The 24,943-nt window shown below is 32.1% G+C and overlaps 1 protein-coding gene across 1 annotated transcript in view; it reads left to right on the top strand.

Moving 5' to 3' along the window:
- Positions 1–2,864: 2,864 nt before the first annotated feature.
- The window catches only part of LIPI (lipase I), a gene marked incomplete at its 5' end in the record, with an annotated part of 35,691 nt that continues 13,612 nt past the window's right edge, over positions 2,865–24,943 (top strand). Inside the window, 8 exons of the mRNA XM_064477104.1 lie at positions 2,865–3,263; positions 5,495–5,603; positions 7,115–7,216; positions 13,739–13,828; positions 14,876–14,938; positions 16,594–16,698; positions 18,104–18,215; positions 23,796–23,972. Of these exons, the coding sequence (XP_064333174.1) occupies positions 2,865–3,263; positions 5,495–5,603; positions 7,115–7,216; positions 13,739–13,828; positions 14,876–14,938; positions 16,594–16,698; positions 18,104–18,215; positions 23,796–23,972 (1,157 nt within the window). The remainder of the gene's footprint in view (positions 3,264–5,494; positions 5,604–7,114; positions 7,217–13,738; positions 13,829–14,875; positions 14,939–16,593; positions 16,699–18,103; positions 18,216–23,795; positions 23,973–24,943) is intronic.

The raw sequence follows: 24,943 nt of genomic DNA, 5'->3' as shown, positions 1-24,943 counted from the left end.
ATTTCTTTGTATCTTTTGGATATACATACACTGTTTGTTATACTTTTATATTTTTAGTGTGTAGAAAGTTATATGTATTGTTTTATATAGTAATGGTTAACAGTTAAGGTTTCAATATCTTTTAAAACCCATACTTATCTATTTATTAAAAAATGTTAGATTAACATCTTTTGAGTACCCCAATTAAGGAATTTTTGTACCACAGATTGCATTCATGTTTTACTCAGTTTTATAATATTTACACGTAAATTGGTGTCTAACTTGTTTCTATGATCACTTTCAATCTTTTTATGCTGTGAGTTTCTATGGCTCTTGTCTTCAGTAAATCTATCATTTATTTAACAGGGATGATTTCAGGACCTGTACTTAGTCAGTTATGAGTGGTGTACTTTAGGAAGAATTTGAAATTATTAGGTCACAAACTTTTGCACTTATAATCTTCATTTATTACACTTTTATCTGTCTGATGCATTGTTTTGTAAATCTGGTCATCATAACTTCACTCTTTTATTTGTAACTTGAATTTTCTGCCTTGATATTTTTAGAATATTTTCTCTTTCATTGAAACCCAAGCTAGGTTCTAGGAGTTCTCTTGGTGAGCCTGATTAAATGATTTTCTCTACATTGTGTTGAGCCTTTTTCAGTTGGTACACCCTGGTAGGCAGTTATTTCCTTAATTGTTTTAGCTGCTACCCTCTCTCTCTCTCCAATTCCTCCCCCACCTGCCAGGGGAATATTGATGATTTTTAATTTGAATCATTATTCCCTGTCTCAAATCTATGTTTACCTTTATAATTTAAATATCTTTCTTCCTTCTTTTCTTACTATAAGGTGAGATTTCCATGTTTTAGCATCTATAATGTGAATGTTTACTCGACATTTGCATTTTTACTTTTCCTGAATTAGAGTATCTTGTTATTCCCTTGTTAACCTAACCTATTTTTTTTTTTGCCTCAATAAATTTTCTCACAATGGTTTCCTGTTTTTGAGATGTGATTTTTCTTGCATTCTATTGAAGGTGACAAAGAGCTTTCTGCAATTACTTCTACATCTGGTAATGGACAATAGATGTTTCTTTTCATGGTTTTAGGTGATTTATTTTCCTTATTTTATCACAGGGAGGCTATTGTTTATTCCTCATTCCTCATTCCAGGGCCAGGTACAGTCTACCTTGGTTTAGAGTGGACTAGCAATTTGGATATATCCATTGCATTTGGACTTCTCAGAGTTTCAGCTGGTAGGAAGGTTGACAAGCACAATTTCCTACACAATTTGTACGATATAGTCAGCACTGATATTGCACTGAAGTTTAATTTATACCTCCTCTCCACTTCCTCATTTCTTAGTACTTAGAGCAAATTAAGTATCAAAGTTTTTCACTTGTCCAAATATCTCCTGGCTGTTAACATGGGAACTGAATGCAGGTCTTGCTGCTTTTTCACTGCCTTCTTTATCTTCTAAATAATTGTGACAATATCACATATATACTCTCCAAACAAGAATAATTGTAACTAATGCATATTACTATAGATTTCCCCAATATATATGTCATTTAAAATACATATTTACATATGTTAAAATATTTATTTAAATTTATCAAATATGCACATATGAAATTTACTCAAGTGCGCCATTATTTCTGGGCATTGCAATTGCTTCTGTTTCTCCAGTATAAAATAATGTATATTAGTTCTTTTAAATGTATTTTTGGACTATTTTCTTGGGACAGATTCTTAGAAGTGTAATTACTGGCATAAACTTTACTAATTCTTTTATGAATTTTTGATATATATTGACAAATTGTTTTTCCAAATCTTCTTACCAAGTTAAATTTCCAGAAGCAGTACGATCTTATGCTCTCATTAAAAAAAATATTTTTAGGCTATATACTTATTTTGCAAAAAAATTAACAATTCTTAAAACTATGAAAAGAAAAAAAAAAAAAACAGCCATGTTTCCCTGCCTAGTAGTGACTATTGCCATTGATTTGGCCTAGTTGTTTCATTTTCTGCCCTACTTCCTTCCAGAATGTATGGATGGATAGATAGATATGTAGGTAGATGGATAGACAAATAGGATGCACACATTGATAAAATTCTGTATGATGATAATTAAAGTATTTTAAATTTTTGTGTGATTATGCATAACCCTATAATTAATGTCTTTACATTTAATACAAATTGTTTACTTCATTAATGTAAATCCTAGAAAGAAATCAAGACGAGTGAACATTTTTAAGATTATGTGTGTGTAGTATACACATACACATGTATAAAATTTCAAAAGGATGTATCAACTTATGCTCTCAGCATCCATGTTATATGAACCTTTGCATTTACCCTTATAGATATTATGTATTAAAAGGATTTTTCCACTTTGCTTAATTTGATATGAAGAAATGATACATTTTTTGTTTTGATTTGTATTTATTTGATCACTAGTCAGGTAAAATATATTTTTTTCTAATACTTATCCATATCTAAACATTCTTCTGCAAAATTTCTATTAAAGTTCATCATCAATTTATGGACTTCTATTGATTGGTGTGTATAACAATTTCCTTATTAATAATATTAATTACATTAGTCATATGATTGCTATTTTGTACAAAAAATTAATTTTTACTTTTTAACCAACCACATTTATTTCTGTATTTCACTGTAAAATTTGAATATGTCTAGTTCAAAAGTCTGTTTAAGTAATCAGTGAATTACTTTAAACATTGTAGTTGCTCAGTAAATTATGTTAAAGCGCTAATAAAATGAAATCCTCCTCACCCTCCAAGCTCAATTTTTTCCTTGTAACAGCAACAGGAATTGAATCAAATACTATCCCAATACTCAGCTTGACTGATATATATATATTTTTTAATTTCAGAGAATAAAGGACCATGCCTTGAATTCTCTCAGCTAAGTGTAAAGGATTCCTTCAAAGATCTGTTTATTCCCAAAATGGAGGTAATTCTGATATTGTATACAAGGAACAACCCAAATTGTGCAGAGCCACTGTTTCAGCAGGACAACTCACTTAATGTTCATTTCAACACAAGCAAGAAAACAGTCTGGCTTATTCATGGATACAGACCAATGGGCTCCACTCCATCGTGGCTTCAGAAATTTGTAAGGATTTTGTTGAACCAAGACAATGTGAATATAATTATAGTAGACTGGAACCGAGGCGCTACAACTTTTCTTTACAATAGAGCAGTTAAAAATACCAGAAAAGTTGCTGTGAGTTTGAGTAGGTACATTCATAATCTTTTGGTAAGTTTGGAATTTTATGTATTAAATATGTTATACAATATACAGCATGTTATGTAATACTACAAAGTGGTAATAAGATAAAACTGTTTTCCCATAAACATTAAGAATTACTGCATTGATAAGCTAACATATGCAGCCATCATTTCTTTGTGTAAATGGATAATTGTATACCTAGACATGACCTGTCTTATTTTTTTTAATTATCTTAAAGATTCAGTTATTTTTTTCTTAAAATATTTTAAGATTTTTTTTTAACTACCTATGCTGACTTCACAATAAGGTGGTAATTCTATGTGGATAGGGGAGATAAACTATATAAGCATTGGATTTTTAAGACATCTTTTCTAAGGCATGTCTAATATGCTTATAGTAAAGTGTACATTGGTAAAATTGAGGGAAAAACAACTGGAAAATAGCACACTTTTGCCAACCTTCAAGGCAGATCTATTTAGATTTGTCCAGCCTTTGGGTCTAGGGTTTGGAAGGGTCAAATAAATTCAGTACAGGTCTAGGTTATCTGTTGGTTTAATGATCTCTGTTTTCCTAAATCAATCCACATGGAGATCCATGTCTATTCTAGAGAGAGCTAGTGGTAATGGGCACTTGAGAGAAAGAAGGATGGATATCTGATTTGGGGGCATTCTTTAGTCTTGATACCTGCCTTTGAGTTGGGTTGTGCTGAACTTCCAAGTCTCTGCCGAAATTGAGCAAGCATCACAGATCCAGGAAGCAGTTGCATGCTGTGGTTAGGAGTCAGAATGGAAGGGTTCAAAGACCAAATCTATCCCTTATCTGTGTGACTTGGAGCAATTGCTTAACCTTTCTGCCTCATTTCCTTGTCTTTCCTTTTGTTATCCTATGCGATAACAAAACTTTATATCGATATCTTAGCTAAGTATTAAATGAAATTAATTCTTCATCAGTATTTGGCATATAATAACCATTGAATATAATCAGGTATCATTATTTTTACATCTCCAAATTTGGACAAACCCCAAGCATCCCTCTGGAGAGACAGGAAGTATTTGATTCACCTGTTCTGATAGTCTTTAAATTACATAATTGATTTTTCCTTTTAGTAGTGGTCTTTTCTCTAACTCATAAATATGTAACTCAAAGTGTGGAAAATGTGAATGTTAAATAGAGAGATTTAGGAAAATTTGTAGTATGAGATAAATTTCTAACTTTGATTTTGCTTGCAAAGGCTTCATATTAGGGAGAAGGGATAAAAAGACCAGTAGTATTAAAGTTGAGAGCAATACTCCCTCAGGCTTCTGGGCGTTGGTCTTAGAAATTTGAAGAAAATTATCACTCTGTGCCTGGAAAACCAGGATCTAGTTTCTCATTAGAGTAAATGCTCCACATTTTACCATAAGCCATCAGAAATTTCACTGTGTAGGCTGGAGCTGCTTCCTGAAAGTGTGGTAGAACAGATTCTCCTTCATTTAAGCTCCTGATGCCCCCCACCCCCTAACCCTGGGCTGAGACTCTAAGAGGTGTTCAAAAGTTGGGCTTGGAAGATCAGGTTCCATGACTCTCCAGTTTATGATCTGGGGAAATCACTTAAAATTCCCGAGTCTTATATTATCATCTCTGAAGTGAGGCTGACTATTCACACTGTTCAGTCTCCCTAAAGTCTTTGACACAGTCTACAGATAAAACAGAGAGGTAGATTAATATATACTTTGAAGTTAAATAGACCTGGACTTTAAGTCCATCTTTTCCCCTTATAGTAATAAGTATATGGGGCTTTCGAAACTCATTATCAAACCATATTTATTCAGCATTTAATGGGTATCAGAGAAAGTTTTTGGCAATAGGATAACAATAAATAACTCATAGGACTATTAAGAATATTACATATGAGATTTATAAAGCACTTATCAATGTAGCTAGCACAAAGTACCCCAAAATGTTTAATTATTGTTATTATTATAAAATGCTTTATTAATTGTGTTATTTTGCATATGCTATTCTAGATAAAAATGAAGTTTTTTTAAATGATTTTTAAATAAAAATTTAATACTATTAAAATGTGTAGAGAAAAAACAGATATTTTATGGAAAATGTTGAATAAAGATATAGTTGTTTTAAAATTATAAAATTCCATTCCTTGTCTCTCAGGAGTGGATTAAAACAGAAAAAATAATGAATTTTAGAATATTGATGCAACAAGGCATAATTTGTGATTTTCTGAAATGAAAATTGTAACACTGCATTTTGAATTACAGAAGCATGGAGCTACTCTTGATAGTTTTCACTTCATAGGTGTGAGCTTAGGGGCTCATATTAGTGGATTTGTTGGAAAGACATTTCAAGGTCAAATTGGAAGAATAACAGGTAAAATATTTTTGACACATTAATATTTTAAGCATCAGAAGTTATTTTATTTAAAATTTAACAGGAATAATATTTTAGGAATGGAAATGATGCACAAATTTTTTTTCTATATTAAATTCAAATGCTGGTCTTTGTTTTAGTCAGACTCTAAAGTCTTATTTAGTTCTTAACTGAACTTATATATATACATATATATATATATATTCCATTTCAAACTCTTTTTCATATAGTTTATTACAAGCTATTGAATATAGTTCCCTGTGAATATAGTGTACAGTAGGACCTTGTTGTTTATCTATTTTATATGTAGTAGTTAGTGTCTGCAAATCCCGAACTCCCAATGTATCCCCTCCCACCCCCTTCTCTGGCTTTTTAAACCCTGATGACTGCTTGGCATGTGGACATACTCACACTAGAGTAATATGGAGTAAGTACACCTTAAAATAAGGTAGGATTACCAGGAGTTCCAACTGAACTAGTTATGGTTGTTGAAAGAGAATGGGCTTGGATGCTGGAGACCTTGTATAAATCCTGGCTTAGGTGTTACTACTGGCTGTTATTGTCATATATTATACAAATAGCTGAATCACTTTGCTGTGCTGTACACCAGAAACTAACACAACATTGTAAATTGAATATACTTCAATTAAAAAAAATAAAATAAAAGGCTAGCAAATGTGGTGGTTCCACATCAGAGCAATTTATAGAGAAAAGAGAAGTTTCTGCCTCAGTCAGTCAAGTGGGCCAAATAAAGTAGGGATAACAGAAGGGCCTGACATGAGCAATATTATATTTTACTTTTTAAAATATCTTTTAAGATGATTGTTTTCCTATTGCATAGATGTTCTCAAGGCATTGCATTTTATCTCCTCACCTTTTTGACACTCTCCAATAGGTCATGAATCTAGAATTTGTATTTAGAATTTCAAATACAGTAGAAATACTATCTGTATTCTGTGAAACTTTTAACATATTTTTCCTTTCTGATGTGTGTGTGTGGAAAATTTTTGTGAGAAATAAATAAGATAATAATAACTATGTTTTGTCCCACAGCGCAAATTGCATTTGACACTTAAAATCATTTTAGACCTGTAGGTAGATTCAGGATAAGCTAGTACTTCATAAGGTTCAAGACAGAACCAGGATGGTATTTATTATTTTTCCCACTCAGGAGTAGTAGTTGTTATTTTTTATTAAATATAAAGTTACTATCAATATATTCCTAATTACTTTTAAAATAAAAATGTAAAAAAAACTCCATAATATTTTGTTGTGGTATCTAACACTATACTGTTAATAAACTCTGAAGATTGGTTAAAAATATTCAAATAAAGAAGGCACTTGCTATTCATCTAATTTCATTTATCTTTAGATTTGTTTTTCGAAGGCTTTACGCTAAAACTGTCTAGGCTTGTTACGTTTATAATGTGATGATAATGCAGGCATATGATCTCATGAACATTGCAGTATGACTTGATCAATAGATTAATAGTTTCTTTCTTGAATTTCAGGTCTTGACCCAGCTGGGCCACAATTCTCTGGAAAACCATCAAATGGCAGATTAGATTACACTGATGCAAATTTTGTGGATGTCATCCATACTGATACCAATGGTAACAATGCAGGATTTATTGCTTAACTATTTGAAAATGGAAAAGGAGATGTAGATGCTTGGGAAGAGGAGAATGCAAGAGAAAAGAGTAGCGGATGAAGTGATGATAAGCCTGTAAATTATATGGTTGTCTTTCCCACAAGCAACATTTCTTGGAGTTAGTGCTCTTTTTCTGAAATCTAAATTCACCTACACCTTATAGAGAGTCGATGCCTAAAATTTCATAGTTCTGATATGACCTCAAACTTTCAAGTCTTCTTTATGTCTAGACATTTATATCAGCTTAACATTCCCACACGCAGCACACCTACTGCCCAATTACTCTGCAGTTCTTTGAACTCTTTTTTCTGAAATTCTGCCATAGACTTTTGAATTAGCTCTTCACACTTTTTATTATTTTTGTTTGCATTTTTGACTTTTCCTAATAAACTGTTTTGGATTGTCTTATACTCTTAATATCTTTTGATGACTCAGTCTATTAGATCTAACTTGCTACTAGATGCCACATGGTTGGCACCTTTATATCTAGTGACATGCCTTCAAATTACATAAAGCAAAATTAACATTATCGTATTACAGAAAAAGTAGGAACTGCACAATCATAGTAGCAGATTTGAATTAGCAAAATTGATCTAATAGACATTTATAAAACATTATACCCCAAAACTGGAGAATTTACATTCTTCTAAAGCACACATGGATATTTTAGAGAACTTAATTAGATAACTAATAAGGAAAGAATAAATAATAATGAAAATATAAAATATTTTAAGTTCAACAGTATTAAAGTTACTACATATTAAAATTTGTTGGAGTCAGCAAAACCCATGACGAGAAGTAAATGTCCTGTTTTTAATACAGATGTTTAAAAGGCTGAAAATCAGTAATCTAAGCATGTTATCTTGAGATATTAAGAATTAAAGGTAAAATACACCCATAGCTATTGAGAAAGAAGCTATTAATAATCATACAAAAATAATGGAATAAAATATGAATTAGAAGTGATTAAAAAAGAGAAATATTTGCACTTTAAAAACACCTTAATTAATCATTTAAAATGTATATGTCATTTACCTTCCTTTGAAAAAAGTGAAAGGAACATGGAATGATTGAACGTTGTATTTCACCATCCAGATTAATAAACCCTTGGAGAGGAAATACAGAAAGAACAAGGAGAGAAAACGTAACTAATACCAATAATAATAAAGGAGATAGTGTTACAGATAATACAGGTATTAAAATAATCATAAAACAATATAATGAACAACATTATGAAAGTATGAAAACATATAGTATATGAAATAGAAAAATTCTAGTGAAAAAGCAAAAGTATTTACAAAACTGACAAATGAAAAGAGAAAATTTGAATAGTTTTGTAATTATTGATGAAATAGAAACTGTACTTTAAAGCCTTCCACAAAGTAAATTCTTGTTCTCTACCAAATAATTAAGTGATAAGACAATTCTCACATGAACACTTTCAGAGAATTAAAAAAAACAAGCAAAAGGAAATTGTTTACAACTTTTTTAGAAAGCCATCATAAACTTAATGTCAAAAGTTGAGAAAGACATTGCAGAAAAGACAGTTTGCTAGACATTCTCTGTTATAATCATGGAAGCAAAAATTCTGCATGAAATGTCGTATTAGTAAAACCAATTCAACATAAAATGGACAATGAAACACCCAATTTGGAATTATTATTAAAATGTATATTTAATTTAACATTCAAAATCAGTTTCTTAATTCATTTTAGCAAAAAAATAAGGAAGACAATTCACTTAATTTCAATCAAATGCAGAAAAAGCTTTTGGGAAAATGTATATATGGCAAAAACTTTGGTACATTGGAAACAGAAAGAAAATTCCACAATCTGATAAAATATTTCTATTCAAAAATCAATAGAAAATGTTACTTCAGTGATGGAATTTGGAAGACTTTCTTTCTGACATTGGGAACTGGATAAGAATGTTTATCCTTGTCATTCTAAGGCAACATTTTACTGAATGTCTTAATGCAGTAAGGGAAGAAAAGTATTAAAGGGTAGAAGCATATAAAATATCATTTTCAGGTGATATGTTTGCATACATTGATAACCCCAAAGAATTTCCAGATAATTGACTAGAATTCACAGGAAATTTCAGGAAGATTGCTGGATATGTTGCATATGCAAAATTCAATTCTTTCTAAAAACCTGCAGTAAGAGCAAATAAAATTCTAGAATTATACCATTTTAATAACATAAAGTATAATATACCTAGAAATAACTCTTAGCAAAATTGTGCAAGAGCTTTATGCAGAAAATCACAAAAAACTGCAGGATATAATTAGAGCAGACCAAAATAAAATGGAAATAAACCATATATGTGAATCCAAGTACTGTACAGGTCAGTTCTTTCCAAGTTGACTTACTGATTCAATGCAATCTTTGTCAAAAGCCAATCTTTTTAAAAGAAGCTCACAAACTAATTATAAAATTAATATGGACATGCAAAGGGCCAAGTATTGTCAAAGTATTCTTGAAGAAGAAAAAAGTGCAAAGACATGTTCTTCCAGATATCAAGCCTATTAAAAGAGTAGTAATGAAGACAGTGTCACATTAGTGTAAGGGTAGACAAAAAAAGCCAGTGAAACAAAATACAGAGTCATGAAATGTACTAGAATTATGATGATTTTGGAATTGTTGGACAGTGTGAAAATGATTCTAATTTTTTTCTGGGTTTCTTATTTTCTATTGAATAACAATTGATTTACAATATTGTATTAGTTTCAAGTGTACTGCATAGTGTTTCAGTTTTCCTTTTTTTTTTACAAATTTACATCATATGTTATTGTCAGATATTGGGTATAATTCCCTGTGCTATACAGTAAACTTTTGTTGCTTATCTATATTATGTATAGTAGTTTGTATCTATTATTTCCATACCCCTTATTTGTTCCTCTCTCCATCTCCTCCCCTTTGGTTACCATAAGTTTGTTTTCTATGTCTGTGAGTCTGTTTCTGTTTTGTATATACATTCAATTACATTACTTTTTTTAGATTCCACATATAAGTGATATCATGTAGTATTTGTTTTTCTCTGACTTATTTTCCTAAGCATAATATTCTCTAGGTCCATCCATGTTGCTGCAAATAGCAATATTTCATATATATTACTGTGTGTGTGTGTGTATATATATATATATAGAGAGAGAGTGTGTGTGTATCTATCTATCTATCTATCTATCTATCTATCTATCTATCTATCTATCTATCTGTATCTATTGGCACTTGGGTTGCTTCAGTGTCATGGCTACTGTACATAGCGCTGCTGTGAATATTGGGGTGCACGTATCTTTTCAAATTAGTGTTTTCATTTTTTCCAGATATATACTCAGGAGTGGAATTGCTGGATCATATGGTAATTCTATTTTTAGTTTTTTAAGGAACCTCTTTACTGTTTTCCATAGTGGCTGCACAAATTTACATTCCCACCAACAGTGTTACAGGGGTTCCCTTTTCTTCACATCCTCTCCAACATTTGTTATTTGTAGAATTTTTGATAAATAGTTCTATGTTAGTCAGTTGAAAACTCAAATTGAAATAAAAAAGGTCTTAACCCCCATAAAACACAAAAATTCTTTTCTTATGGTGTGTATAAATGTGAAAGGAGAAACAATAAATATGTTATGAGCTTTTATTTTTAAAGTCTTTATAACATAATATTTTTCTGTAGTGTGCATGAAAATCCCTAACCCAAATTGAAAGATTAAAATATCTGATTATATTAAAAATGAAAACTTCATTAAAGAACATTTTAAGGAAGCTAACAGAAGCCAAAATAGGAGAAGAGATAAGAAACCACTATACATCAATAGTAAAGGGAAATGTCTATTTAATTAAAAAAAGTCAAGACTTGAACAGACATTTTACAAAAAGGAAATTCCACACAGGCAATGAAAAGTTCTCAAAAGCTTCTGCAAGCAGAAACATGTCAATTAAAACTCCAGTGAAATACCTCATGCCTCCCAGAATGACTAAAATTAGAAAGCCTCGTGAGACTATTTATTGGAGACGATGGAGAATAACAGAAATACTCATGTCATTGGTAGGGGTGTAGATTGGTACAACCTCTTTGGCAAGTTATTCAGCATTATTTATTAAAATTGAAAATACTAATATTCTACAACACAGCAATTCCACTCCTAGGTGTGTGTTTTAAGAATGTTCACAGTATTAATATATATTAACCCCAAATTTGAAACAACATATGTCCACCAACAGGAGAATCGATAAGTAAGTTGTGGTACCTTCATTCAATGAAGTACCATATAACAATGAATGATTACATGAATGACTACATTTACACTTGACCATGTTGTTTAATATCACAAATATCCTAATAATCAAAAGAAGTCAGATACAAAGGTATGCATGAAATATGAGTCAATTTCTATATATTTCCAAAATGGGCTAATCTAAAATATATTGTTTTGGGAGGCATCCTTAGAATGTAAAGACAAACAATAGCAAAAAAACAAAACAAAACAAAAAATTAAAAGATAGTTCTTATTTTTATAGGGAAGAAGGAAGCTGGTGGTTGGGTTAGGCACAGCAGGAGTTTCCAGGTGCTATTTCTTGACATGGGTGTGGTAGCTAAGTGGCTATTTGCTTTAGAATTATTAATTAATCTTTAGTTTTATGTTCTTTCTGCATGTATGTGTTATATTTTACAATAAAAAGAAAATTAAAAAGCTGTATCTGCTCTCCCCACCCTTTCTGAAACCAAGAGAATGAATGACCTAAGCAGATCAAGCTGCCCTGCCCCTTCCATCTGATAAAAGGGAAATGACATGCCTGAATCAAGGGCTGCTTGTAAGTTAATAAATATCTTTTGCGTTTTCCTAATTCCTGAGCAGTCTTCTTGGTTTGATTATACTTCAGAGGTAAATGGAAGAAAATGATGGCCCCAAACCTTAAACCTCCTAGGCTTCGAACTCCATGTTGAGTTCAGCTATGAGGAAATTTAAAGATCTCCAAAATTATTGGACTTTAAAAAATTATATTTAGGAGACTGTCCTTCCTTCCTAAAATTCTACAAGCTAAATTGATGATGGAATGTGAAGAGGAATTGGTTAGCATACCCTCACCACTGTCACAACTAAGTCATATATTTGCCACACTGGATTCCAGAAAGTTCTAATGAAGTCATCTAAGTTGTCCTGTCTTTCCGTATATGATGAATCCCCTCCCCTCTAATGCACATGCCCAGAGTTCTCATGCCCTGCTAACACCTCACTAGCTGTTGTCTTGCTCTTATATATACTAGGAATAAATCGAGTCGCTGCATTGTAACCCATACTGTCAGATGCAAGTATTTATCTTTGTTGTGTAAATCAATTGCTGATGTCTCTCAAGAGTTCATTATGTTGTAGGCAATTTTTTGTACCCCAAGCCAAAGGGCTGCAATTTTACTTGGCAGCAAGATTTTATATCTAATCACAGTCCTGAGTATTCTAATCCTGCTATCCTTTTATTCCTATGGCTTCCCTGGGTTATAGACCTCATAGTGATAATGCACTCAGAATTTGCCCCTTCCCCAGGGTCTCAAGGCTCTGCAGAAACAGTCGGCCCTCTGTATCTGTGGCTGCGGAACTCATGGGTACAGTGGGATGACTATGCTGTACCATTTTATATAAGGGACTTGAGTATCCTCGGATTTTGGTGTCCATGTCATGGTAGGGGGAGTGTTGGGGGGGTGACCTGGAACCAATACCAGGGGATACCAATGGATGAATGTATATAGAACCTCTTAAATCAGCTACATGTTTCATGTCACTCTGGTCCAACTTGTTTCAGCTGAAGCATCATCTTTCAATTTTTCTAATCTAGCACCAAGTCCTACACATTTTTATCCAGGATAAGAGCAAATCAACACATTTACTTAAAGGGTTCTAAACGACTTGCCTTCATTTTCTCCAATGCTCCTTCTCACACATTACACTCCAGCTAACCTTCCGCTTGGCTCACTGCCTCACTCACATCCCTCCTGTCTTCACCCAATTCTCCCCTCCTCAGTGGGCAATTCCCCAGCCAAACTATTTAAAAGTGCAACCTAGAGCCCTTCCTAGGCATTCACTGTCCCTTATTCTACTTAATTTTTCTCTACAGCACTTACTATCTGACATATTATATTTTTACTTGTTTATTATGTCTTTCTTCCTCTAGAATGTAATTTCCACTACAATAAGGGCTTTTGCTCTATTTTTCTTCTTTTTCACTTACATAGTCACAGCACAAAGAACTGTCCTGGGCCCATAATACACTGGTCACAGGTAAAGGTGTAAAATTAATAAAACATGATTTGCATAAGGAGTTAATTTGAGGAATCAATACCAGAAGAACTCATATTTTCAAAAAAGCATTTATTTTCAATTCAAATTTTAAGAGTCACTTCAATTGATTTTATAGGAGACTTTGTTTTATGTAAGTGATGCTTACCTGATTATATTTACTTTGTGATTCTTGGGTGCTTTTCTTTTCAGGTTTAGGCATTAAAGAACCCTTGGGACATATAGATTTTTTTCCAAATGGAGGAAAAAGGCAACCTGGCTGTCCTAAATCCATTTTTTCAGGTATAACAATAGCATTTTAGAATAAATTGCATATGATTCAAAATAATGAAAGCAAATCAATTTATTTTTCCCCTCTTAACCTGTGGAGAAGATTTTGATCATCATTGCCCATGATTCAAGAGAGCTATTGGTGTAAAATGGTTTAATTTGATCTTTCTTAGTTCATAAAGGTTACTGGTAGATATCCCATTTGGTTATGGGTGAAACTTATTACATTATAGCTTCAACAGTTTTAGTTTGTTTTAAACATTAGGAGAAGTTATAAGTCAATATAGCATATACCATACAGCACAAGTTTGGTTTCAGGATTTAATCTTTACCATTACCATAGTATTGTACAAACACAGATTTATGAACTCTTTCACTTGGTTACTTTGTACATAAACAGCTGTGCAACTGCCCCAGGCGTGGAATTTGGCTCCCTTTCCCATAGCGAGAAATGTTCTGAGGTCTACAGTCAACCAGTCAAATAATACATCATTAAAGGCCACTGCAACTAGAGGTTTGGTCCAAGGGACAAGTATATGAGAAATTCTGAAAGGAAAGAGACACAATAAAGTTTTAATATCACCTGGTTTCATAGTCATCTCTGACACTGAGTAGAAATGTTAGGGGTGGGGGTTAGAAGGGAGAGATGTGTACAGTAGTTATTAACTATGGTAGCACTGTGTGTGTCAAATTTGTTGGAATATTGAAATTAAACATTTTTGCTGCGTTAATGATTACTTTAGAAAAATTTCTTATACATCTCACGTAAAAGGCATAGTATATTTAAGTTTTCAGTGGTACCATTTGTTTAGTTGCCTGAGATAAAACCGCATTATAGTCAACACTTTGATATTCATAAAGTGCACAGCTTTAGGTAAAATTTAATCTTTTATTTTTTTCTAATTTACTTGAAGTTGGCCTAATACATCTATTGCTTGATTTTTAACACTTAAGGACTTGAATTTATTAAATGTGACCACCAGAGAGCAGTTTACTTGTTCATGGCAGCTTTGGAAACAGGCTGCAATTTTATTTCATTTCCTTGTTATTCATACAAACATTACAAGACTGGTTTGTGCGTGGATTGTGACAACTTTAAGGAAAAATCATGTCCTAAACTAGGTAAGAGAGATTGTTATAATTACTAAATTCTTTATGGAAAATGAATAAAATAAGTGTGTTAGTATTTTCTGCTGGGAGCTTTCATATTTTCTTGTGAATATATTAATATTTTATGGAATTTTTTCTATGGAACAGAGAAAATCATTTCCTACTAAATATTTTTCAGATACTTAGTGAGAGTAACTTGATCAGCTGCCTTTCTGTGTTCAGCGTGCTGGGCACATTTGGTGGTCTCATGATGATCCTTGCTCTGGAAATAAAAAAAGGATCTCACTATTTGTCATCCATCTATATTTCCGCTAAAGAAAGAGACTTGTGCATTCTTAGTGGTACTGAGGTTTTTTTTGTTTTATAGGAGGTTTTAGGAGCAAGTGAAGAGGTGTAGACCATGGTTAGTTTTTCATTTGCTATTAGTAAGTAGACATGAATCATAGGTGGTTCACACCTTCTAAATCAATAAACTTGGTAAGAGCAGTTAAGTATTGCAACTTTTGACAACTAAAGCCTGCCGGTGGGAAATTATAGAGAAAAAAGAACCCACATAAAACTAGAATGTTAGAGTTGGAATGAATTTCAGAGGCTGTTTATTCAGGGTTTGCCAGAGACAATACCAGACCCCAAGCATGTCATGAGCATGTAAACATCTGATCAGCATCATGACAGGCTCTGCCAGAAATGTTTCCAAAACCAAAGAGCCTCCATGAAATGGGTAGCAATTACAAAGTCTGTGTTAAATAGCCTCCCGCAGTTTTCTTTCACAGGAGGTTTATAGGAACATACATAGAGAATTGCAAGGAGAGGTAGGCAGTATGCAGGCTTTGCCAGACTTATTTCCTCATAGACCCCTTCTGTCCACAAAATACCTAATGGGGATTAGTTTTCTTCAGACCTCATGCTGGGGATTTTTTTTTTTGGTCCTGTTGCTTTTTTATAAAAGAGAAAATTGTGACCCAGTGTGAACATATGGATTGCTTAAGGGCACAAGTGAGAACTTCTGAATTTCCAATGCAGTATTCTTTCTCTACATTCAGTTCTCGAATTTGGAGGTAGCAATGTGGAAATAGACACACATATGAAGTAGGAAGCATCTTAAAAATAACTGTTTGTATAATACAAATTCTATATGTACAAATAATGTTTGTATCTGAAATATATATATATTATACACACACTATATAATGTATATGGATGCTATCTCTACTATTATATTGTATCTATAATATACACATATACATATTGTATCTGTATGAATGTATATATAGGAGAATTGGGTGTTGTGCTCATGGAGCTAAATTTTATGCTCAAATTTTATCCAATCAATTTATTCTCCTGCATTTATCAAAAAATAATCTCAAGTAAAATTCTGAATTTATAATATAATAGTAAAACCTTCTACAAATGGACTTTAACAATATGGAGTATGCTAAGTAAGTTCTGATAAGATTTCCATGGAATAGATTTATTTGTAAATCTTGACTTTACAAGTTGTAATTAAAATACATCAAATTTGAAATTATTTGAAAATGATTTTTCAGTTAAAAAATCCACAAATTAAAATTATTATAATACACTGATCCTTTAGTTCTTTTAGTGATTTTATATTTCTGTATGCTATTTGAAGTCCAACTACTAATGTTCTATTTCTCAAATCTTAGGTTATCAAACTGAGCTATGGAAAGATGATTTAAAAGAAAGAATAGAAAACAGATCTCTCAGGACGACTGTGTTTTTGGATACTACTGACACAAATCCTTTCTGTAGTAAGTTAACATTTTGAACAAATAACCAATGATTAGTTTTATATACTAATTTATATTTTTATCCAAAATCCAAATTTCATCTTGCACTTTCAAGGAACTTTAAAGTTTGTTACAGCCAGTTGTATAAATTCAAATAAGAACTTGATTTTTAAATAAAATAAGCGTATGCTTTGGGTAATATTTTTCCAAAAACACAAACAAGGTCTTTGGTCCCCCGCCCAATTTGCATGATTATCTTTCCCACATTTAGAGTTGTGTCAGCATGAAAGGATACAGAGTTTAAGACATCTATCTATATTATTACTATGCTTTCAGAGCTGAAACTAAATTGTATAAATACAAAAATGTGCAAGTATATAATATTCCTAATGTATTTAGACAAGAGGAGAAAATTTGAAGAACAGGAGAGAATATCTTAGAAATGTTTTAATAGATTTATGAGGAGCTATTAAAAAAGTAAAATTATTCTGTTTAGAGATGGAAACCTTGAAGAGGTTTATAAATAAAAGTAAATCCTATAAATGAGGAATATTGTGAAATAAGTTTCCAGTCACTGCCATTGATCTTAGTTACTGGGGAATAAATATTTAAAATAGATTCTTATATTTTAAAATATTTTAGGTCATTTATTGTTAATGTTTTACAATCAGAGTTGCTTCAGTTTTGAGATATTTTTTAAACATTTTTTAAATTGAAGTATAATCAGTTACAATGTGTCAATTTCTGGTGTACAGCACAATGTCCCTGTCATGTATATACATGTATATGCATATATACTTATATATGCATATAAATGTCCTGTCATTTAGAAATGGACCCATCCATTTTTAAAATTAAATTTTTTATTGAATTAAATTTATTGTGATGCTTTACTGAGGTTTTAATTTTTGTTGACCTAACGGCTTATGATATTGCATTGCTTTTCTGTATATCCTCTCTGGTGAAATGGGTGTTTGTGTCTTTTACTCATTTTCCAATTGGATTTTTTAAACTGTTGACTTTTGAGGGTTTTTCATATGCTTTTGTAGTAGTCCTTGTTTCCTTGCTGAAGATTTGGTTTATCATATTTACCTTAGATGTGCTATTGATAAGGAAAAAATGTTTAATTGACCTAAATTCTGATATTTTTTTGGCTTGTAGACCAGCTGGTATTTACTATTTATTTGACCAGCACTTCACCATACACATGACTGTATGGGAGGCTTTTTCATTCCTCATTTTCAAGGCTAGGTAAAAATTAACAAGAGGTAAAATATATTACTTATGTGCTAAATGAGTGCCTGTCAATATTATTTGCAGATATAATGTGTGCCTATATTATATAAATATAAATTTACATGCATATCTGCAGCAAAACAAAAGTTTAAAAATAACATGAATTGCAGCCTATATTTTTGTTTTGTAGCCTATTACTTTGTCCTCAGTATAATTGTTCTGGATAAAACTATGAAGGATGGCTATGTTACATTTAAATTATTAAATCAGCTTGGAATGGTCGAAGAGCCAAGGCTCTATGAGTAAGTATAATTTAGTATGTTTTCTTGAGCATTCACTTTGGAAGATAATACAAATAGTGTAAATTTTCAATGCAGTGAGGCTTAAATCATTAAATATTAAAGGGATGTCTGGTGTCATCTTCTAATTCATTAATTCTATGGAGGAAGACTCTGAATATGAAAGAATACATAACTTGTTTATGTTATACATCTAGCTACTACAAGAGTTAGAAGAGAAGAAACTTTCTATTTCTTCTTTTAACTCTTATTCCAGTGTTCTTCCCCTTAAACCACCTTGTCTTTTAATTTTCTCTAGTTTTCAGGCAATGTCATGTTTACAGTGATGTGAATAAATGTCTAGTGACTTCTGTCAATAGCATGGTCTAATTTCAGTATTTCAATTCCAGCCACAAATCTCTCAAATAATAGGAGAGGGTTTTGTTTTTTCCTTAATAATCTATTTAACTTTTTATTTATACATCTGTAGGTACATATACATGTTTTTAAAGCTTTCTAATCATCTAAAGGAATGTTCTCAGTTTGAGTCTGTTGAATGTACATTTGTGTGCTTAGTAAATTCTCAAACTAGGGTATTCATTTTCTCTTAAAGAAAACTATGATATAAAGGTGCATATTAATATTAAAATTGTGCTTTCCAATCTGCTGTACTAAACTTCTAGAAATGCATTAAATAATGTGACTGTTTTCAAAAGACTCTCAGGTACCACACACGTTAAGTGATGAAACATAAACTTTGTTTTACTGTGATTGGACTTAAAACAATTTGATTCTGATTTTGGTTACTGATGACATCACTAGAATTTCAGGAGGAACAGTTGGTATATTGAACATTTACTGTTGTCAAAGTTTAGGTAGTTACAGTACCTGAACTGACTAAATCAAATGTGTGCTATACCTTGGACTTGAGTATATTGTGCCATTCAGATTTATTCAATCATTGACAGTGAACCACTGGCACATTACTATCACAGACAATGACATGATGTATTTAATTTTACAGTATTATTATAAACCTTTAATTAAAATCTAAAATAACATTAAAATCTAAAAAATATTTATAGCTCATAATACATGAAGTCTGTTTTGTAGTTAAATCTTTAAAACCTTGGAATCCACAAAGAAAATAATAAAAAAAACTATATGTATATGGGGTTATGTAGCCCAGTGGTAGAGCATGTGCTTAGCATCCACAAGGTCTAGAGTTCAATCCCCAATGCCTCCATTAATAAATGAATGAATGAATGAATGAATGAACAAATAAATAAATAAATAAATAAATAAATAACAAAAGTATCTGGTGTCACCTTGTTTAAAAAAAGTATGTGATGGCAAACTATTGAGAACCTCTGTACTGAAGTAACATAAAAACTATTTTATTGTGGAGTATCATGGTCATCCTGGGAAGTAATATTCTGGGTTATAAGTCAGGCAACATTTATATAAACATATTTCTAATACTAGATTCTATAGATTTAATTTTCTTAAAAATAACAAAGGCATTGCAGATAATTTAATAATGGATAGAGCTGGTAATGAGTGAGCAGAAATTATTCTTATTTTTTTCACCTTTGTCAACTTCCCTTCAGTCAAAGAAGATAAAATAAATCAAACCAGGATTTAAATCCAAAATCTTCACTTATATCAAGGCTTATCTTATATTGAGAGAAGGCTTTAAGTTCTTTCCACCTAATTTTAAGCACTGATAGCATATTATAATAATTAATAATATCATTCCATAATAGTTTATTGCCTAAAATTTATATATATTATATATGCCAATGCACAAATATATGTGTGATTCATTATTTATTCTTACCAGACATATGCTTTGTTAGCTTCTGAATCCACTTATTCAACAAATGTTATTTAGCACCAGCCAAAAGTATTCAGCATTTCATTAAATAATGGGGATCAAAACTGAAATAGCAATGCTACTGTTCTCAAGGAGGTCACAGAACACTGGAGGAGACTAATGCATAATTAACAGCACTGAGTAATAAATTTCATAGTAGCAGAACACTTATTTGCAGTAGGAGTACAATGGAAGAAGCAAGGAAGCATTTGAAAGGGAGATATTGCAGTCAGGAAACAGGGAGGGTGCTTTAAGAGGCATGGAGAGAGGAAAGTGCCCAAGTTCTGTAATAGTGCACAGACTGCAAACCTGGAGTAGTTGTTTCAAACTTGTTCAGAAGGCAGAAAGTTGAGTCTTGATTTCCTTTACAAAACATCATGTTCTATGCAGAACACTATGAAATACTGATGCATTTTATTCAAACACTTGATTAGTGCATTTCTTATGAAGACATATAAAATATGAAACCCACACACATGGTAAATCAGTCCATTGATTTACCCATGGTAAATCTGAGTCTGGCCAATGGCTTTATTGTTTTTCTATTCAAGGTTTGCAGATACTAACTATTATATATAAAATAAACAATAAGTTTATACTGTATAGCACAGGGAACTACATTCAGTAATATATAGTAACATATAATGAAAAATAATATGAAAACTAATATATGTATGTATATGTATGACTGAATTATTATGCTGTACACCAGAAACTGACACAACATTGTAAGCTGGCTATACTTCAATAAAAAAAAGGAAAAAAATAATTATTTGCTAATAAATTTAGTCATGCTTTGGGATTTTAACTATTTTAGATGCTAGGGAAGTCAAGAGACTTTCAAATGATCTTCATTTTCCTTTTCAAAATGAAAATATGAATATTTGCTTGCGGTAGAAAATGTATTGTATTATATAGTGGAAAATGAGAACCATCTATAATTACATCATCGAGGGATATTCACATTTATCATTTGATTTTTAGCCATTCCTCTTCCTCCTCCTCCTTCCCTTCCACCTCTATCTCCTCCTTTTCATCCTCTTTCTTCTTCTTGTACATGCTCCTATGCATGCACACATCATTTTCTGTTTATCAAAAGTGGTGTATTTTGGCAAATGTTCTGCATTCTGATTTTTATACTGAATGCTATAGTGTTATCATTTTCTATGTCACTAAAAACCACTTACATATCCTAATATGATGCCAAATATATTGATATGCCAATATAGGATTTTAAACAGAAGGTGTCAGTATTGTATATTCAGGTTAGAATGACTCCCCACATGGATGAGTAATGAGGAGATTAGTGTGGAACAAGTCCAGAAAGGTGGCCTTTGTAATAATTTACATGAAAGTTAACAGGGGCCTGGATCAAGTGGAAGTGGGTTTTTGGAATTTAGAATAGATTTGTTTTTATGATAATTAAACACGTGAAAGTGAAGAGGAAAAAAACAATTTGGAGTGACTTTGAGTTTGGTGACTATTTAAATTATGATGCCATTCACTGAGCTAGGAGATATGGAGAGGAGTCACTTTGATCATTCAATAAAATTTCTTGAACTGTACTAGAAAGTAAGGACAACATTTAAGACATATTAGACTTCTGTCCTTACATAATTTTAGTCTAGTGAGCAGAAAAGCTTTACAAATACATAATACAAATAAACTGATGACGTTCATCATTCCTGCACTCAAACAATTTTTAATGAGTATCTACATTGAGCTAGGCACTGTGGTAAGTGCTTAATATACTGTAATGAGAAAAACGGACATGGTCCTACCCTCATTAATCTGACAGTCTCATGAAGGATATAAAAGTAATCAAACAATTATAAAAACAAATAAATAAAATATGTCTGTGAAAAATGTCTTGAGGTAAATTATGGTATGTATGGGAACATAAAATAGGGGATGAGATATGGTTAGTGGGGTCACTAAAACTTTCTCTAAGGGCTTTTTAGATTACCTGAGACCAGAATGAGGTGCAGGAATTAGTCTGCTCTGCTGCATTCCAGGCAGAGGAGCTAACAAAGGCACAACTCTAGAAGCAGGAGGTAACATAGCCCATTTCAGGAACTGAAGGAAGTTTATTATGTCAAGGATAGAGGCAGGGAAAGAAAGAGAATGAGAGAGGTAGAGAGCACCTAGATTTTGTAGGAATTAGAACTTGTAGGACATGTTCCAGGATTTTTATTTTATTCACTGGGCAAATAAAAACCAATAAAATGTTTTACTTGGGGCAGTCTGGTTGGGGCCAGGTTTGGATTTTTATTTTGGAAAGGCCATTTGACCACAGTGGATGGGAGAGGGAAAAGACAGGATGCTATTACAAGAATAAAGGCAAGGAACGATGGTACCCTGAGATAAAGCGTGTGCAGTGGAGATAAATGAGGATGATTTCAAAGAAGATTCAGAATATTTCATGGATAAAGTTAGTAGGCATATAGCCTAGATTAGCTGTAGGGGTTAAAAGAGAAGATGATTTCAAGAGTGAAGCCTAGTTGTGTGGCTTGGTCAGTAAGTGGTGGTGCATTTTAAATGAAAAGGAAATTCTAAGCTTTAAGTTTTTTTGGTGAGAGGTGGGTATTGGGAAAGATGTCATTAAGTTTGAGCATACTGAGCTTTAGGCATTCTTGAAATACCCAAGTAGACATGGTGAATATCAGTGTATATATGTGTCTGGATTTCAGCAGACTGGGCTCAGCTGGAGGCAGAGACTTGATGGTCAGAAGCAAAACAGTTGGTATTTGGAACCAATGGATTAGATGTGAATTTGTAGGGGAAGACCACACTTTTCCTTCTGAATATGTTGACTCTGAAGTGTCTCTGAGAAATCTAGATAAGATCTTGTATAGAAATTAGAGATATGACCAATGACATGATATTCTGTGAGAGAGGAGGTAGTGATTCTGCCAGGAGGGAGCAGGGGTGGGTTTTGAGGGGGGTGATAACAATCTTTTTTGGGCCTAGCTGCTGTCAAGAATCAAAAGGAGAAGAGAACAGGGACAAATATAAGATGGCACAAGTGCTGGGTGTCTCCCTGGTTGCTTTTCAGCTATTCTATGTGTGACTGTTACCTTTGTGCAATAAGTCATTGTTACCTCAAAGGACAAAATTATTTCAGCAGATTTTTTAAAAATTTCCTTTCCTCTTCCTTTCCTTTCCCTTCCTTCCATTCTCTTTTCTCTTCTGTCCTTCCTTCTTGTCCCCCACTTTCCCTCCCATCCTTCCTCCTTCCCTTTCTTTTCTCCTCCTTTTCCTTATCATCTTTCTTCACCTACTTATTTTCCTTTGTTGTTTCCTTTGGAGTCAAGCAGACCCATGATGTGATGAAGTGCACAGAACAACAAAAGGTTATTAGTTGAGGACCCAGTCTATTCAAAGAATGGTGATAGTTGTTCAGGGGTCTAAAAAAAGAGGCAAAATATGACTTCACTAATCTTACACAAATATACAGTCTACACACCTAGTTGGAAAGACAAGATGTCCCACTTTTTTCCAAAAAAGTTTTCCCAAAATATTTGAGTGTGGATATACATATATTATCACTATTATTTTGTTTTAAACTACTGTTTAAATTATTTTAATAAATACTTTAACAAATACTTTATTGTTGGCCTTTTTTCTATAATCTTGGTCTATCTTGCATTGATAAGATTATATTGATTTTAAAGTTGTATTATACTTCAAATTACAAATAAGCTTAGTATATCAAATTTTCTGTTTAGGAAGAACAAGTCATTTTATAAACTTCAGGAATTCAAGATTCTTGCTCAATTTTTAAATGATGTTGTAAATATTTCAAGCATTGGTTTGACTTATTTTCAAAGCTCAAATCAGCAATGTTCCACATGCAAATACACTATTCAGCGTCTCATGTTAACATCACTGACACATCCAGAAAGGTAAGAAAACTAAATTTTTATTTTGATGTTATCTTCTAAACTTGAAAATATTGCTTTGCTAAGGAATGTTTTAAAAGTTCATATACTTAAATATCTGTTCATGGTGTATTTTAGATTATATTTTACATAAATACTAGAATATCTAAAAGGTATAAATTTTCTTTTGGCTTAGATGAAATTTATTTTGGAATCACATTACCCAAGCAAAGAAAAAAAGTGTACAATCATTTCCTGATGCACAATAAAAATGAAAAAAGATAAATGTCTGCCTTAGAACCTTATCAATCATTTCAATGCGTTTGTGGATTGCTCGAAATCTCTCTTTGATTGACTGCAACACTTCCTCTTTACTTCTCTTGATATTCCTGTATTTATATATTTGATTTCCCAATTACTTTTCTGTGAATGTTGAACATATGTAAATGAGAATTTTTGGAGAATAAAAATAATAAAAATAGTAAATGATAAGAATATGCATTTAGATAAGGTCTACATCACCAGAGGAGAGCTGGGAAGATTCTTTGAAGTAAAAGGTATTTGCTAAATTTTTGATATGAATATATTTAGTCATTTAAAAGTCAATGAGTAAATTGTCATTATAATGGGAAAAATAAACAGGCAATTTTACTATCTCTTGCCTTTGACTGTAACACTTACAAAAATGACAAAATACATGGACATTTTCAGTTAGGAATACCAGCAACACCCTTTCCTGCCAAAGTATATCAGACAGAGGAAGAGAAAGGTTGGGGAGGGGTCATGTTTGAAGGATTAGAACTGCAGGATTATTATTAATCTACAACTTATTTCTGTATCTATTATCTGAATAATGCAAAATCTTAACTATAAGAATGGAAACTATATTTGCAGTCCCCCAAAGCTAGATTTTAAAGAGGTCAAGATTGTTGCACCATCAGATTTCTCTAGTCTCCTCCATTAATACCTCTCTGAGCATCAGGATGGTAGATATG

Source organism: Camelus dromedarius, chromosome 2 (assembly GCF_036321535.1).
Source record: "Camelus dromedarius isolate mCamDro1 chromosome 2, mCamDro1.pat, whole genome shotgun sequence".
Taxonomy (NCBI): Eukaryota; Metazoa; Chordata; class Mammalia; order Artiodactyla; family Camelidae; genus Camelus; species Camelus dromedarius.
This window is presented reverse-complemented; position numbering and strand designations above follow the sequence as displayed.